At 49.7% G+C, this 18,431-nt stretch overlaps 1 protein-coding gene across 1 annotated transcript in view; it reads right to left on the reverse strand.

Moving 5' to 3' along the window:
- HLCS (holocarboxylase synthetase) overlaps positions 1-18,431 on the reverse strand; it is a 158,105-nt gene that overhangs the window by 113,699 nt on the left and 25,975 nt on the right. Inside the window, exon 6 of the mRNA XM_014467255.2 lies at positions 2,936-3,207. Coding sequence (XP_014322741.1) covers positions 2,936-3,207 — 272 coding nt within the window. The remainder of the gene's footprint in view (positions 1-2,935; positions 3,208-18,431) is intronic.

Below are 18,431 nucleotides of genomic sequence, written 5' to 3' on the forward strand. Positions count from 1 at the left end.
GGAAGAGGTTAATGGGGGGAAGGGAGTATCTATGGCATACTTTCAACAAAAAAGATTAAAAAAAAAAAGAAAGTAATAAGTCATATGTTTCGCTTGTGGATCTTGTAGTTCCTTTGTGGACAATTCTGGCACTGAGGTGACCTCTTCAAGTTCCTTCCCTTGAAAAAGGCGACGGCCCCCAGGGACTTCTCCCCAGGCTCTCGGCCTCGGGCTACAGGGAGTCACCACCTCCGAGGGTAAGTCTCAGTGAGCGGCAACTACTTCTCAGGGTCTGCTCTGAGCCCAGCAGAGGGTCAGCCATCAGCCATCAAAGCCATTTCCCTCTGCTCTTGACAGAGACCAGGCAGGAGGAGAAACAGAAAAGATTTGTAAATGCCTCCGGGAGGAGTTAAAATATTTTCCTTTCATAAAAACAGAAAGTCTTAATCCTACAGAAGTTTCCGGCTCCACTGTCATCGAGCTCAGCTCTACACACGTTTACAGAACCACGCTGCGTAGACAGGATTCTTATTTTTTTATTAAAAGTTTACCCATATTCAGGGTCCTGAAGCAGTGTGTTTGCATGGCATTATTTTCCATCCTAAACACAGGCTCCCAGGGTATAAGGAAACCCGAGTGCCCAATCGATCGCACGGAGCCTGGGTCCGCGCACCGCACCCTAGCAGGGCCCACAGGCATCCTGGTAACGCACTGCCCGCCACACACGCACACAGACCATTATTCCAATGTTTCGAGATCGTCCAACATAAAGTAATCTTCCCTTATGTCCCCGGAAATACCGAAAAAGCTCTGGGAGTGCCAATGTTTTTCCATCCACATTCTACTTTCCCAAATCTTGTGTTAAATGGCAGGTCTTGGTTTGTTTGTCTTTTTAGAAGATGTAATAATAATGGGTCACCCTCTCAATATAACAGACTGTTCATTTGAGTAACAAAAGATTATCACAGGTTTGTACAGCAAGTAGGGCTGTTCCACCTAAAACAGCGGTTCTCAACCTGTGGGTCGCGACCCCTTTGGGGTTCGAAAGACCCTTTCACAGGGGTCGCCTAAGACCATCGGAAAACACATATATAATTACATATTGTTTTTGTGATTAATCATTATGCTTTAATTATGTTCAATTTGTAACAATGAAAATACATCCTGCATATGAGATATTTACATGACAATTCATAACAGTAGCAAAATTAGTTATGAAGTAGCAACGAAAATAATTTTATGGTTGGGGGTCACCACAACATGAGGAACTGTATTAAAGGGTCGCGGCATTAGGAAGGTTGAGAACCACTGGTCTAAAAGAACAGGCATCTTCTCTACTTGGGGGGGTGGGGGGATGGCGGGAGGGGAGTGAAGGGAACACGGTGGGGAGGGGGGTGAGCGGGGGGAAGGTACCTATGACAACACAAACAGCTCAGTAAACAAGAACTGTGTTACCACGGCTCATATCCCCTTCCTACTGCTCCCCCTACTCTGTCAATTCCCCACACCAGCGATGTTCACCCGGTGATGCAGGAACTCTTAAACATGCCACACCTGACTATTTAGTCGGGGGCACGGACCACTTTTCCCTTAGGTCCGTGGTCGGCAAACTGCGGCTCGCGAGCCACACGCGGCTCTTTGGCCCCTTGAGTGTGGCTCTTCCTAAGCCTTAGGAGTACCCTAATTAAGTTAATAACAATGTACCTACCTATATAGTTTAAGGTTAAAAAATTTGGCTCTCAAAAGAAATTTCAATCGTTGTACTGTTGATATTTGGCTCTGTTGACTAATGAGTTTGCCGACCACTGCCTTAGGTTGTCAAATAAAAAATGACAACAGCCAACACAACAATAGGCGTCCGATGTGAATGAATAAAAATCATACCTATTGTTCTGTGTCAAATTGGCGAAAACCACATCGTGTGCCGCAGATTTTAGTAACTAGCTTGTGTGCGCCGTGAGGGGAAAAAGGTTGAAAATCGCGGCCTTACGAATGCTTTTCCTGCAGCCTCTATACTCAGCAAAGCTGCCATTTCCATGACTTTGAGAATGAGGGTCAAGAAATCCTAACGTCACCGTTTGATATCAACATGCTATCAAATTCCAGAAGTTATTAAGAAGAGAGGCCAAATATTCCCATATGTTCCATACACTGAATTATGCAGCTAAACATGCAGTCTAGCAGGGGGGAGTGTCTGAAACCGGGGATCTGGGGTTTTTTTCGGGGGGAATCTTACATTCCTTACATTTTAGTCCCATGTTGAGGGAAGATGCTTTTCTTATTCATTCCCTCCATAACCCTACTTGTTAAACTATCTCAAAATAAGAGCATTAATTAATACTGACTAATTTGGGAGTTTAAACAAGTCCTTTCATCTGTTTTCCATTTTTTAACCTTTAATCAATGTCCAGGAAACAGAAGGAACTGAAAGGAAAATTTTTAATAAATGTCGAACATCCACGTGGGATTACAGAGTGCTCCAAAAATGTCTTGGGCAGGAACGCAGCGAAGTACAAAGCTCCGATCTGTTTCAGCCGAACACAGCTTACACGGCGTGCAAACCTGCTCTCCTGACAACCCCGCGAAGGACGTCAACTCAACGTTTACCGCCGGTGCCAGCAACGCGAAAGCGAAACGATAACTTGAATAGCGATGCCACCTGTTAAACGTGTCCTTTCACAACATGCTTTTCCCCACGAACATTCTGAAAGGCCTGATTAAAAAAAGGGTCACGGGCACAGAAACCACCCATGCTTTCGAACGCAAACCTGTGATCAAAGAGCTGCACTTCATTTCTCTTCCTGCGTCTGGAGTCTTCTGGGACAGGGCAACGCCTACCTTCCTGACGGGACGATGGAACGTTCTTGTTCGATGCGCCTATCCCTTCTCCCCAGCGCTGGTTAGAGGGAACGAACCTTCGCACAGTAGGACTCATCTGCACGGGGCCTCCACTTACCCGTCCAGAAGATTCATGGTGGAGGACGTCACTTCGGCAAACAGAATGACTTTCCCCAGTTGCTTTGTCTGCAAGTTTTGCCGGTAGATCTCCAAGTCGAAATGTGCGGACGAGAAGGCCGCCGTGTCAGTCACCACGGGGAGAGCCGCGGGGGTGACTTCCATTTCAGGCGTGTAGGATGGGACGAAGGTGAGGGAGAGCTTGCTGGATTTTATTACTCCTCCAGCATCCACACATCTCTCCAGCCACCGCAGGAGAGGGTCCCGGATTTCCTGCGTCGTAAAGAAAGAAATGGGAAGGTCGTAACGCGGCATTACGTTAGACGAAGGTAGCTTTTCCTTAAGATGGCACTTAGGTCGCATAAGCACTTCCTAAGTCATGACCAATAAACGCTACCTTCGTGTGTTCTGAACGCTGGAACGATTATACAACAGGCAGTCAGGACGCTGAGTGTGCTTAAACCACAAAAATAAACGGCTCAGAAACCAGGATCCAGGAAATGAGTAGAGTCCTCACACTTTCTACCCTAAATTCCCCAAAGCCCCCTCCAGCTCTCGGGCTCCCTAGGAATCTTCTAACCTTCCGTGCATTTTACAGAAAACGCGTATCCTCCCACTTTCCCCCACGAGGACACGCGTTCTCCCATCTGGGAGAAAACCCAAAACCCAGGTGGAGGCGGCCCCGGGGACCCGGCACTGAGGTGCCGAGAGCATTCGGCTCAGCCTCCGAGCACAGTCCTGCTCGCTGTCTCGTGGGCATGCACTCTGTGGAGGAAGAAGACAGAAGGAATGAATGACAGGCACAGGTAATGGACTGAAGGCTGGTGTCCCCCCAAATTCTTATGTTGAAATCCTAACCCCCAAGGCGATAGCATTGGGAGGTGGAACCTTGGGGAGGTGATTAGTTATGTGGGCGGAGCCCTCCTCAATGGGGTTAGTGCCTTTATCAAAGCCCCCGGGAGATCCCTCACCCTCTCACCAAGTAAGGGCACAGCGACCAGACGGCCGTCCGTGGCCTGGTAGAGGGCCTTCGCCAGAACCAGCCATGCTGGCACCCTGGTCCCGGCTTCCAGGCTCCAGAAGCGGGAGAAATGACTCTGTCCTTGACAAGCCGCCCGGTCGATACCATTCTGCTTCACAGCCTGAACTGACTGAGACACCCCCAAACCTCAGATCTGGCCACTAGTTAAAAGCAACTCTGCTCCTTAAGTGTTGGTCAGCCCTCTTAAGGGATTGAGTGGACAGGTCTGAAGTCCCCTCCTCACATTCCCAGGGCCACTGGTCGTCACAAGGGAACCACACAGGCGAAAGATACACAGGGTGAAAGGGTAAACCATCCAGATAACGGAATGTCTGCACGGACTCTAACTTTCACTAGCCAAGCGGAGTGAGGCGGTGACTCGGCAGGTGCAGGCAATGTGAGCCCCCACTCAAAGTCAATGAAAACCCGAGGGGAACCGGAAGGGAATAGCTGGCAGGCGACAGAACTTCCAGGACCGAATAAAGCAGGGAGTCCTCTCTGGAGTGAATTATCCGACACCAGTTAGGCATCATTTATCTAAGAAATAGCTGTGTCTCACAAATAGTGCCACAGTGGACAGAGGACGGAAGGCCGGCGGATGTACACACAATTACCGCAGAGTGTGACATAGGACAAGTGCTAAGGAAATTCACTCCAACAACTCCAATACACTTCCCTTTGGCAATGTGGTCCACCTGACTGGCCAAGTAGAGTCATCTGCTCTTATTTGCACACCAATTGGGAGCAGATTCTCAAAGAAGTATATTATTAACTAGAGGCCCGGTGCACGAAGTCATGCATGGGTGGGGTCCCTTGGCCTGGCTGGCGATTGGGGCCAATGGGGGCCCATCAGGGCCAGCCAGCCAAGTAGGGGTGGGTAGGGGCCACGGGAGGTTGGCCAGCCACATGAGATTAACTGTGGGAGCGCACTGACGACCAGGGGGCAGCTCCTGCATTGAGCGTCTGCCCCCTGGTGGTCAGTGCAGGCCATAACGACTGGTCGACCAGTCATTCCGGTCATTCAGTCGTAATGGTCACTTAGGCTTTTATATATATAGATTACTATATCTACTAATTATGAAAGTAATATTCCCAATTATGTTTTTTAAAGCAATACTTTGATGCACAAATGCAAAAAATAAAATTGATGAAAGCAATGCACATGTTGTTTTTTTTCTCTTATACTTCTTTCACATAATCTTTCAGGACTTACGCAGAGCCAAGTAAATTACTCAGGACAAACAGAATCTAAAAGATATAAAATGAGGCCTGAAGCCTCTTAAGAAATATAACTGTAGCCAAAACCGGTTTGGCTCAGTGGATAGAGCGTCGGCCTGCGGACTCAAGGGTCCCAGGTTCGATTCCGGTCAAGGGCATGTACCTGGGTTGCGGGCACATCCCCAGTGGGAGATGTGCAGGAGGCAGCTGATCGATGTTTCTCTCTCATCGATGTTTCTGACTATCTCTCTCCCTTCCTCTCTGTAAAAAATCAATAAAATATATAAAAAAAAGAAATATAACTTTATACTACCCATAAATATTTACATTCACGATAGTCGAATGCAACTTTAAGCCATCAAAACCAAGGACACAAAGGAAGCATTTAGGCTCACCCATACCCATTATCCCTGGATAATAGAATAAAATTCTGGTTGCAAGAAATATCAGCATCACTACCTGTCTGGTGCAAATCTGCCTGGAATGTCCCTTCAAATGCACTCAAATTACCACAATGACTTAAGAGCTGTACAAGGAGCTGATGCCATGTGTAGGAAAAAAGATTCATGATTCTTGGCTTAACTCTACTAATGACCACTAAGGCAGAGTAGAAATTCTGTTGACGAAAGAGGTTTGGATCATATATATCAAGGCAAATAGGCTGACATAAGTAGTGTTACCCAACCCCAATCCCAAATCCACCTAACTCTTTGAAATCTTTAAGCCAATTAGTTCTATTGAAAACAAAAAACAACTGCTATCAATTTTCACCCCAATGACATTCATAAAAACCTTCTAATTAATATTTTTTTAAAACATCTGAATTTCAAGAATTTAGTTTTTACCTTTCTCTAAGATTTCAGGCTAATTAAATACAATTTCGGTAGAACCAAAATCTGAATTGTTTATAGTTACATAACTGCTGGCCCTTTTGAATTGACCAGAGCACTAAGGAGTCGATCGCTGGCCATTCACAGGAAAAGTGGACGTGCCTTTGTTTCTTGCGGGAACACATTGCACACAATGATGAAGATACTAAGGAATCTACCAAAAAAGTACCAGAACTAGTAAGCGAGTTCAGCAAGGTTTCAAAATACAAGGGAAATATACAAAAACTGGGTGTATTTCTATATATGAACCGAGAATATTTGGAGTCTGAAACTTCTAAAAATACCATTTTAATAGACCTGAAACATTTAGGGACAAATTAAACAAAATATGTGCCAGACCTGTACACCGAAAACTACAAAATACTCCTGAGTTGAAAATTAAAGGAGCTCAAAATAACTGAGGAGATATACCATGTTCATGGATTAGAAGACTCAATATTACTAAGATGTCAATTCTTCTCCAAATTGATCTATAAAATCCTAGAGAGATTTTTTTTTTTTTAGAAATTGATAAGCAGGTTCTAAAACATATACAGAAATAGAAAAAACCTAGAATGACCCAGACAATTTTGGGGGGGAAAAAGTTGGAAGATTTATCTTTCAAGACTTATTACAAAGCTGCAGTAATGAAGACAGTGTGGTATTGGAGTGCAGACAGACATAGATTACTAAAACAGAACATGGTCCAGAAACAGAGCCACAAATATATGTTTGACTGATTTTCAACAAAAGTGCCAAGGCCATTCACTTGAAAAAAAGGATCATCTTTTTAATGCATGGTATTGAAACAATTGTACATCCATACGCAAAAAACACACAAATAAAAAAAATCTTATCCTGCATGTATACAAAAAATTAACCTGAGCCCTGGCTGGTGTGCCTCAGTTGGCTGGGCGTCATCCTGTGTACGAAAAGGTTGCTGGTTCTGACAGATGTCTCACTCTCACATTGATGTTTCTCTCTCTCTCTCCCTCTTCATTCCGCTCTTTAAAAAAAAAATCAATTAAAAAATCTTTTTAAAAAAATTGTATCAACGAATCATAGACCTAAATGTAAAACTCTGAAACTTCTAAAATAAAATTATAGGAGCAAAACTTTCTGACCTTGGGATAGGTAAAGCTTTTCTCAGATAGAACAAAAGAAGCATGAACCATAAAAGAAAAAATGATAAACTGGACTGCATAAAAATTAAGAGCATTAAGAACTGCTGCTCTTCCAGAATTATAAACAAACAATTCACCTTAGAACGTACCCAAAAGAAAACATCAACACTACCCAAAAGAAAACATCAGGTGGCCAAAGAGTACCTGAAAAAATACCCAGCATCCTTTGTCACCTGGGAAATACGAACTGAAGCCACAATGAGGTACCACTACACGCCCACCAGAACGGATGCTAAGTACAGTCCCGTTAGAGCCATTTCACCATCACTCGTCTCCACGGCTACATTTATCCGTCTAAGAAGATTCAGTAAACGAAGCACAGCCATCCCTCTGATTCGGTGTTAGACTCGAAATATTTATTACCACCTGTTTGTGGTTTGGTCCTCCTCGTCCCAAGAAATACCTTATCTTCACCTCTGAAGGTTTTCCACCTCAGAGACACACTGGCCTCTGTACATAATCAGATGAGTTGTGCCTCAGTCGTAACACTGTAAGTTGCTAGGCAACCAGCAGTGTGTGAATCAAAAAAGGAATCCGCACAGACATGGAATACAAGGTCGTTTTTAGGGCTGCCTCGTTCTCAAATACGCCCGAGGAAACAGGAACAGATGATAACAACAAACCTGTTCTTACCACTGTGGTTTACAAACTAGTGTGCCATGGCCACTTCCACATTGACTCAGCGTCTTCACAACCATAAGACGCACAGCAGACCTTTATCATCAAAAGGCAACGCTCCTGTAAGAGCAGGGCTGACCTCATGGAAGGGGGACAGGGCAGCCTGGACAGTGGCCAACCCCCCGGCAGGGAGAGAGCCCAAGGGGGCTGGGGGCTGGGCGCTGGCCGAGGGCACTCGCTCTGGAGGGACCGCCTCTCCCCAGCCAGCCCTGAGGCCCCACGTGGGCCCAGCAACGAGATGAGCTTCCACACACCCAGGTCCTTCACTGGTGACCAGCGGGGACCTGAGAGGACAACCCTGTGACGCCGAAGGGATTTGCGACAGGTGGGCCAGGTTTCTCAGTCTGCACTCGCACAGTCACTTCCAGGCCCCCGGTGCCTGGGACACAGTAGGCACTCAATAAATGTCGGTCACACTGCATTCCCTTTATTATGTAAGGGTATCGCTCAGGCTGAGGCTCCGAAAGGCCACGGGTTTACTGCAGTTTTTGTTACCTGCCAACTAGCGAAAGAGCACAAAAGGCTGGGTGGACCCGTAAAACCGAGGTAATGAATAAGGCATTTCTAACAAGGCTGGTTTACGGGCATCACACCTCCGCTGGGCCAACTGGGCTCGTTTGAGAGGTGAAACCCGTTCTGCGAGTGTGGGGACAGCGAGAGAGAGAGAGAGAGAGAGAGAGAGAGAGAGAGAGAGAGAGAGAGAGAGAGCGCGCCACTGCCATCGGCCCTACGGGAGAAGCACTAACTTCCACTGGCGGCCGGGCCGGGGTTTGGGCTCGACACCCGCAGAAGTCTCCAGGGCCTTCATTAAGCCCGCCTGCCTGAACCGCCGCCATTTGTCCTCGTCCAACACAAACAGGCTCCCGGGGCCGGGGACGGGCGTGGGACGCCAAGAAGGCTCTGCGCTGCGAGCCCGGTGCGGGTGGGACACCTGTGGGGCGCCCTGCCCAGCTCGCCCTGGGGTGGCACGGCCTGGCTGGCACACATGGGCACACACAGGCACAGGTGTGACCTCCCCCTCCTCCACGATGCTGAGCGGGCGGCAGGCCCGGAGCGCCGGGCAGGGCCGATATTGAGGTCACAGAGGCCACCATCCTATACAATTCGCTCCTAATCTGTGGGCCTGGCCTTGACCCTCTGGAGAGCTATGCATGGGGCAGGGACCGGCTCAGAACTGGGTCACCAGCTCTGCCACCACCAGCTGGGAGGCACTGCCTCTTCTGGCCCCTTTTCTTCTCCTTTTTTTTTAAATACTCACTCAAGGATGGGTGGATGGTCTTTGTTTTAGAGAGAGAGGAAGGTGGGGGAGAGAGAGAAAAACATTGATCAGTTGCCTCCTGCACGTGCCCCGACCAAGGATCAAACTTGTAACCTATGTATGTGCCCTGACCAGGAGTGGAACCCGCAACCTTCTGATGCTCCAACCCACTGAGCGACCCGGCCAGGGCTCAGTGTCTTCATGTTTCTCACTTCAAGATCCAGTGTTTAGTCCCAAATGTTTGCTCCTCAGTAGAAATTAGAACAGCAACTCTAGGGGTGCACTATTAAGATACCCATGGTGCCCGAAAAGAGAAGTGGCCATTTGAAGAGGATTTAGGGAAAGCCCAGAGCTGGCGATCCAGTCCACTTACTTTAACAAAGGTCCATTGTTCAATGCTGTCACCATGACCCTGGGACGTTCCGAGAGCCCCAGGGAACACCACATGGGGTGGGGCCCGGGGCACCGTCTCCGTGAGCACAGGGAGGGCCGCCATGCCCGCCGCACCCCAAGGAGACGGGCTACGGAGTCTCGCTGCAGAAGGGGCTGCCCGCCCACGGGAAGGAGCCGCTGACCAGCCAGGGCACTGGCACCGTTTCTAACCTGGGAAGCACGTCAATTAACGATAAGCTCCCCCCACTCCCCGCCTTGTCAGCTTTCCTTAGGCACAGCAGCAGCTGATGCTTTTCGACTGTGGAACACGGTTGTTTACGAAACTCCCGTTCCACCTGAGTAAAGGGTGACTGAGCGAGACCAGCCGGGGCGGTGAGCAGGAGCTACCGGGCTGCTTGGCGCTGGCCTGCGCCCCTGCCCGTGGGTCTCCCCAACACAGGAGCAGGGGAAGCGCTTCACAGTGCGTGTGAGGGAAAGCCGAGCGCTTTCTAATGTCCTAACAACATGCACTGACTAAACACCTACTGTGGGCAAAACACTGGGAAAGTGATGCAAAGATTGACAACATGTGGTCCTTGCCTTCCAGTGACCTTGGATTGCAGTTTAATGGGGCAGGCAGACACGTAAATAACACACGAGCATTTGCACACTACTCACCTTTACAAAAAAAGAAAAAAAGCCTCCTCGAAGCAACCAATTGGAGCTCTGGCTAGTGTGGGTCAGCTGGCTGGGCATTCTCCCGTGCACCAAAGGATTGCCGGTCAGATCCCCGGTCAGGGCACATGCCCAGGTTGCAGGCCCCATCCCTGGTAAGGGTGTGCAGGAGGCAGCCAATCGCTTTTTCGCTCTCACATCAATGTTTCTCTCTCTCTCTCTCTCTCAAAAAAAAAAAAAATTTTTTAAAAATCTTCAAAAAAAAAGCTGAAAGAAAAGTTGTAAATCCTATAACTCATGACGTGATTGACGGTGGCATTTTCCCTGATCAGGGGCTAGAATCCCTTTGTTGGGTATAAAAGATCCACCAGTGGCCCTCGTAGCATAGGGCTCATTATGTTCTAAAATGCAGCACTTTTAAAATATATTCTATTGTAAGAAGCTTAGACATGTTGGCCCAGGTGAAGACGGGATGTGCCCGTAGCCCAGGAGGGCGACCCCGGCCACCCAGGACCATCGGGCACCAGCAGGCCACTGGCTTCACTTCGGCAAAGAAAACAAGGCAGGGCCAAGCGGAAATAGTGCCCCTGCCCCTGCCCCTGCCCGCCAACTCCTGGAGGCAAGACTGTGACAGCGCATGCTCTCGGGCACAGCTGCACTAGGTCCAGAGCTTAGAGAGGCAGTAACATATGCATCTTTCAAAAAAAACACCGAGCCCTCTTTACCTAAATGTCAACCAGGGGTGAGTCAGGGGAGGCCTGCGTGGGGTTTGTGACCTATCCCTTCAGCCTCTCTTACGTTTTAATTTTCCTTAAATAAGAAGTTGGGAGGAAATGAAGGAATTTGCTTCAGAAACTCCAAGGCACCTGTCAGCTCTGATATTCGCTGTACATTTTTGCTCTGCTGTTAATCCTGGAATCATCAGAGATATAATTTTTGTTAAAAAAAAAAATCAGAAAACCACCACCAAGAACTCCTTTTAGCATTTCACACCTCAGTGGGTCAGCAGGACCCTCCGAGCTGTCTACACTCGGAAGGAGTTGCTAAGGCCACTCGGGCAAGAACGCCTTCCAGAAAAACCAAGCTCTGATCACCAAGGGCCATTCCTCCGGAGGCCCGGACCCTGAAGTCCAAACGCAGGAAGTACATTCGCCGAGCACAGACCCCAGTGCGCTGCGCGAAGCCTTGCAGTGTGTGGACTCGGTGTGTTAATAACAGCTTCCTGGCACTGAATGAGAAACACACAAGTCTTCATCTCAGGTCTTGAACGGCGTCCAGGGCCCACGTCATACCTGGCTGGAGGGACACGCCGTGCGCGGGCCTGGGGACCGGAGGCTGTGTGGTGAGACTGAGCTGGGAGACCAGGATTGGTAGCTGAACAAAATTTACTGGTTGTAGAAACAGTAAACTCGCCCCCGGGGAGGTGAGCTCAGCCTCACCGTCCTGACAGCAGCCCCTGGTGGCCAGTTTGGTGAAACGTGCTGGCTCCACGGCTGGAAGTCTGACCCTAATGAAGGCTGCTGCGGCAGGCGGGCCAGTCCAGGCCACAGCCCGGGCGGCTGGGGGCGCAGCAGAAAGCCAAACGGAGGGGCACTCTGAGCCGCATAAATTACCAAGTCGTCAGGGTACCCGTCCCTTGCATTAAAATAAAAAATGCTCTAGCCAGTTTGGCTCAATGGATAGAGCGTCGGCCTGCAGACGGAAGGGTCCCCAGTTGATTCTGGTCAAGGGCACATGCCTGGGTTGCAGACTCTATCCCAAGAAGGGAGCGTGCAGGAGGCAGCTGATCAATGATTCTCTCTCATCATTGATGTTTCTCTCTCTCTCTCCCTCTCCCTTCCTCTCTGAAATCAATATAAATATTTTTTAAAAAAACGTATATATATATATGTTTTAAAGTACTGTCTTTCAAAAAAGTAGAAAAAATAGAACTTATTTCAAAAGGGCAATATAGTAACAGTTGGAGAGTTACCTTGTTCCTTTAAATAGGCCAGGAGCCGGGGTTTCTACACAAAATAAAGTATGTCCTGTCCACTTCCCCACACGGCACCACCGCACACTCATTCCCACATACCGAACGCCAGGAATTCCTACTGCAATGTAAGGAATCTGGCAGAAACTTCTAGAAGAGAATAAAATAAAATAGTCAAGACGGTGAGACCCGATTTCCGATCCGGATTCACACTGTTTCCCCGATATAAACAGCTCAGCGCTCAGAGGCTGACAGCCGGCTTCAAAGGCAAACAGACAGGCAGACAGGCAGACAGACAGCGTGGGGAGGAGCCGCAGCCCCCGCCGACTTCTCCGTAAGGTGCACGCTGTCCGCCGCCAGAGAACAATCTGGAAACAATCTGCGGGGCAGCTGCTCTCATCAACAAACTGTTTATTGTAAGAAAGTGGCTGGGTCAAAGGCTAAACGTCAACCTGAAGCGAAAGCATACGGAGCAGAAATCAATGCCGCCCCCGCCCTCCCCGGGAAACCAGGCTGCGCAGGCAGAAAAGAGGGGGTGAGGGACTCCCGTTGGTTCTGAACGGGGAGAGCGGAACAAAACTCCCATTTCAAGGTGCTGGGTGGCTTTGCACGTTATTACAAATGGTAATTTGTCATTTTCAGAATGGCCTAATAACGGGGGTAAAATATGGCATCAAAAGAGGCACAGAAATCGACTTTCTAAATCACTTCCCCCCAAAGTTACAGGGGTTCAGATCTAGTTGCTTCTTTCTCGGGTTTATTTCATGAAGGACCCCCGTGCATGGGTGAGGCAGCCCCTCTTCAAAGATGTCGGTCCCCTTGGAAACTGGGACGCTGGCTGCCTACGGGGGTTATAGGAAGGAACTGTGCTTCTGGTGTGACAGTGGTATTTGGTTGTATTTTTAAATAGAGCTCTGATCTTTTAGACGCACATACTGAAATATTTACAGGTGAGCGATGTGATCTGAGATTTGCTTCAAAATAACACAGGAGGAGTGGGTAGGAATGGATAACACTGGCCAGAATGGAAAAGCGTGAAGTGGCTCGCTGACCACACAGGGGTCAGGACATCAGTCTGTTTACTTTTTGTATGTGGGAAATTTTCTATGAAATACAGGGCGGGGCAAAAGTAGGTTTACAGCCCAGCCAGCGTGACTCCCTGTCTGAGAATCGACCTATGAACCAGGAGGTCACGGTTCCATTCCTGGTCAGGGCACACACTCAGGTTGCAGGCTCCATCCCGTGTGGGGCGTGCAGGAAGCAGCCGATCCATGATTCTCTCTCATCATGGATATTTCTCTCTCTCTCTCCCTCTCCCTTCTTCTCTGAAATCAACAAAAACATATTTGTTAAAGTAGGTTTCTAGTTGTTTGTATGGAAAAGAACACAATAGTTAATAATAATACCAGAATAAACTGTGTCTCATGTACTCACCAGGATGGGTAGCTTAACAAAATTTACTGGTTGTAGGAAAAGCACCATCCTGTATTTTTTTATTTGTACATACAACTGCAGGAAAGAATAAAAAATGTTTTCTTAAATATAAGGTAAATATTAACCTACCCACGCGAGTTCATTACTTCTCCATAAGGACACCTACCACGGTATTACCAGGTGTCCAACGAGACTGTCTGAGCAGGGCCTGAGAGAGAGCCCTTAAATTCTGAGTCGACCGCCAGAGACGCAGGGAGAAGTTCTCAGGGTCCCCTGCGCTCGTGATGGCCGGCCAGAGCCTGGCAGACGCAGCACCACGAGGTGGGACCCGAGGTGTGACCGCGGTGCGGAGCGAGGATTTCCGTGAGCTGGGAGAAAACCTCTGACACACATGACGGCACCGTGATCTGAAAACAGCCACGTGGCACACAAACTTGAAAAGCACACCTGGTTTGTACATCTGAGGCTGCTACACTATGTCGCACTGGTAATTCTTAAATTAACGGGAAGACTGGTTGGAGAAAGAGCCTGAAATAAGGTAAAGCAGAAGCATAACTTCCTTTCATTGTGCTGAGATGAACTGTGGATGGAGGTGATCAAATTGCTCCAGTTTAAAATGAAAATGGTTATAATCACACATTCTTAGAAAAGAATGCATCAAAGGAACTACTTAAAATTTGGGGGTTTTTTTGTGGTTGTTTTGTTGTTTGTTTGCTTTACATCCACTTGCTTTCCTGGAACCAGCATGACACTGCAGAGTCCGGGAAAAGATGTGAAAGGTCATGTCATCGACCCTCCCCCGACCGAAGAGAGGAGGTCAGGGACTGAGAATCAGAGGCAGTGGCTGTCCTTTAAAAAGCCATCGTCTGTGACAAACCCACTGAGCGAATCTGAGACGCCTAATCCCATCATCACGGGAGGAAAATACTCTCAAAGAGGAGAAGCTTCAAAACGACGACCTTTGACCTTTAAAACGTTTTATGGACTCAGGTACCACTGAGGAACAGAAATAACCCACTGTACGCCATAAGGGTCTGGAGATACAAGCGGCGGACCTTCCCCACCCGCCAGGCGCATCTATAAAAAAAAATAAAAATGTTTTCCCTAAGTGGCAGCCCGGACCAACTTTAAAATCATTTTTCGTGAGAATTTTCAGCTGGAAATATTCAAGAACACCCGAAATGTGAGTAACATACTTATTTTTATAATATCATTGCAAAGTGATTTTTCACATTAAATTCAAAATATCGTGGCGTGTGGGGATGGTTTCCATTTTGGACGCGCGGCAGTTAACTGGTTAAAAGGAATGTCCTAAAGACGAAGGGGCTGGCATGGAGAGTGCTGCTCAAGGGACCGAACGGGGTGTGAGCTCCAGTCCTTAGGAGGGAGAGCTTCTCCCATGAGCAGTGAGACCAGTCACAGGTGTGACACCAGCACGTCCCCCACTGACGACGCCCCTAAGCTGAGGCCTGGAAACGGCTTCAGAAAGGAAGACACACAGGCAGGGACTGTGCACAGGAGAACCAGGGGCGCTCGGTCCCGGGAAGGCCCCGAGGGGCCCGGGCAGCGGCATCTACTCAGAGGCAGCGACGGGGCCGGAACAAGAACAAAACCAAGAAAGTGTCTCCGAGAGAAAGAGACTGATGGACAGACAGACAGACGGACCGGCCTGGGCTGAGTGTCCCGCGGCTGCGCTGCCGGCCGGCTCTCAGAGGAAGCCCAGAAGCCTGCCCGGCCTCCCGGCCTCCCGCACAGGGAGCCGCCGCTGGTCCCCGCCGGCAGGGCATTCGACGCCACGCGGCTCCACAGATTGCCCGTCGGTCTGGAAACCCAGAAACACCACAAACCTTTTTTCTAGACGACACAATTCCTGGAGCAGCATTCTCAAGGGATCAGCATGGACATAAACACCAGGTGCCCCACCTGCCATTCAGATCCCGAAAAGTGCAGGACAACGGTCACTCGGGGGAGAGCAGACCCCGCCCCCAGCGTCGCTGAGCGAGAGCCTCTCGAGGACCCGACACCTCGCGCCCCGGGAGCCACAGGAGGGTGCGGGCCTTTGATCGTGCCCTCCCACCCGGCCCCAGTGCGGGCTCCCGCCCCGGGATTCTTTTTTCGACTTGGGAGACAGAAATCTGCTCTGAAGACCAAGACGCTACAAGACTCCCCGAGGCAGCTTCAATCGGCCTCTCGGGCGCTCCGGCCGCGTCCCAGCCCCGCACACATGGCAGCTATTAGGGCCTGATGTTCAGGCCAGAAACATTTGGTCCTGGGCGATTTTTTATTCCAAAAGCGCCTGCTTCCCATCCACAAATCTGTGACTGCACCGCGGTGGATATCAATAGTCTGAGGAAGTGAAACCGCCGTCCGAGATAGGCCGCTACCCCAGGACACGGCGGCTGGGGAGAGGTCCCTGCCACTCAGAGACACAGCTGCCCTTCCCCGGGCCAGCCAGGAGGGCGGCACAGAGCACCCCCAAACCCTCACACCACCAGGCGGCAGCGGAAACTATCCAAGGTGGGCCTGGTCCCCACCGCATCTCATCAGCCTTTGCCTCGATGTCAGCCCAGGATTTACACTCCAAAGGAGCTGCTCTGACACATTCCTGTGGAAGCAAGATTCAAATACGAGTACAGTATATACAGTAGCTGAAAAGCCTCCTCCCCCCCCAAAAAAAAGAATAAAGGCAGCTAAGGAAACCACCCCACGTGTCATTCATTCCTTTTGCTTCAATGTCAAAACTCATCATGTCACCTTTGCCACAGGTATTGTGCTTGATAACAGGAAGTCAGTTGAAATGAACAGAAAGCGCCCCGTTTGGGGAAAGAGCGAGGGAAGAAAAAAGGAGACAGAGGGGCATGAAAGAGCCTTACAAACACTCATCGCCGTGAAGCTTTGAAAGGCTGCCTTTAATCTGCCAGCTGCTCGCTCGCTCGCCGGGGCCCGTGGTAAAAGCTGCCATGCAGCGCGCCCGCCGCTCGCTCGTCTGAAGCTATTCAGGGCGCACCTGGAATCCCGGCCAGCCGGCTCCCACCCCGGGACCTCTGATCGCTCGTCTCTAAGCTGCATTTAGAGTAACACCAGAAGTTCCCCGCACTGCACATTCAAGGCGCAGGACGAGGATTAAAGGTGAAGGGAGGAAGCATTCCGCACCCGACACTGCGCTAAAAAAAACACCCGGAGAATTCTAACGCGTTCAGCACCAGACCTGAGGCTCTCCACGGTGAGGCCGATGAGACCGTGGCCCGCGTGAGGCACCTGGTGAGCTCTAACGAGTGCCATGAACGAGAACTCTCTCGTGTTCCAGAAACTCCCGCAGCGAGGTCACACGCTGAGTAGGCATGCGGTGTGGCTACAGGAAGTGGTTGGCAGGAGAAGGAAGAATAAGAACCGTACGGTGCGATTTAGGCTAAGATTCTTCATAAAGCAACAACATCAAGAAGGGAATTCCTGGTGGAAGGGACTAGACGGGGATTTTCTGACATGTTTACGACTATCAAACTATCGTGATCAACAGTGTTGCTGTTATTTGGGGGGGGGGGGGGTTGTCACGGCAAATGATTTGGGGTTGAATCAAACTGAAATGTGAGACGAGTTTCTGTCTTGAAGCCGATCTGATCCATCCCGCAGCACCACCAGTTACGCACACAGACAGGGTGGTTTTCCACCAGCTGCTTTAATAACAAACCCAGTTGTCACTTCTTGTTACAGTTACACCTTGACCCCAAGGCAAAGGAACCACATCGCCCTGCACGGCTGCCAACGTCCTGCCTGCTTCTCTCGGGTCCCCCCACATCCTTGTGATCAGCAAGAGGAATGCTCCAAAGAACCCCGCTCTGTGGTTTCAGAAAGAGCCTGGTGCTCCCCGGCCGGAGGGGGGTGTCCCAGGGGAAGGCGCGAGCGGGTGGTTGGGCACTGTCCCACCCTCCTCCTCCTCCCCCCCCTCCACCACCTCCTCCTCCTCCTCTCTCTCTCTCTCTCTCTCTCTCCTCCTCCGCCCGGGCTGGGGGATGGAAAGGGACCCCAGGCAGCTGCTCTGCAGAGACGGAGGAGGCTGCGGCTCTGTCTGCATCATCGGGGGTCCCGAATCCGTGTGGGGCAGACCCCACAGGCCGCCACTGCACACCCTCTTCTTTCTGCCATGTCCCTGGCAGAGACCAAAATGGAAGCAAGAGGGGGGTTTTCAGTTGGACTTTAGGTTCTGTAAGGGGAAGAACTGTTTTTTCTCTAAAATCGGTGATGCTCATAAACACACTCATGTCCCCCACAATGAAGGCATATTCCTGCTAACTTCTCGCCACCACCAATGGCAGGTCGGAGTGGTGGCCGCCCCGAAATCTCGCTCCACAGAACCCTGGGGTCCAGCGTGTGGCTCATGAGTCTGGCGCTCCACCCACACCCGGAAAGGACTCACCATAGGTGTCAGCACGAGTGTGGTCCTCTCTGAGAAATAGTTCAAGGGGTTCCATCAAGAAACTGCTGCATCCAAGCAGGAGGGAGTGGGGGGAGGAGGGGCGCTCCAATTATGAACCGGAAGGACCTCCCACCCACAGGAGCCCAGGACACCTGGGGCCTGAGAGCCACAATAAAGGCTAATGGTCACTCACCAGTGTGAGTCCTTTACTAACAAAGCTAATACTCTTCATACAATTAATACAGATGTCAAACATCTAACCAATATCAACACCTATATGGGACTTTTCTCTTAAATATATTTTTATTGATTTCAGAGAGGGAGGGAGAGATAGAAACATCAATGATGAGAGAGAATCATTGATTGGCTGCTTCCTGCACGCCCCCTACTGGGGATCGAGCC

The sequence above is a fragment of the Myotis lucifugus genome, unplaced genomic scaffold, assembly GCF_000147115.1.
Source record: "Myotis lucifugus unplaced genomic scaffold, Myoluc2.0 scaffold_384, whole genome shotgun sequence".
Taxonomy (NCBI): domain Eukaryota; kingdom Metazoa; phylum Chordata; class Mammalia; order Chiroptera; family Vespertilionidae; genus Myotis; species Myotis lucifugus.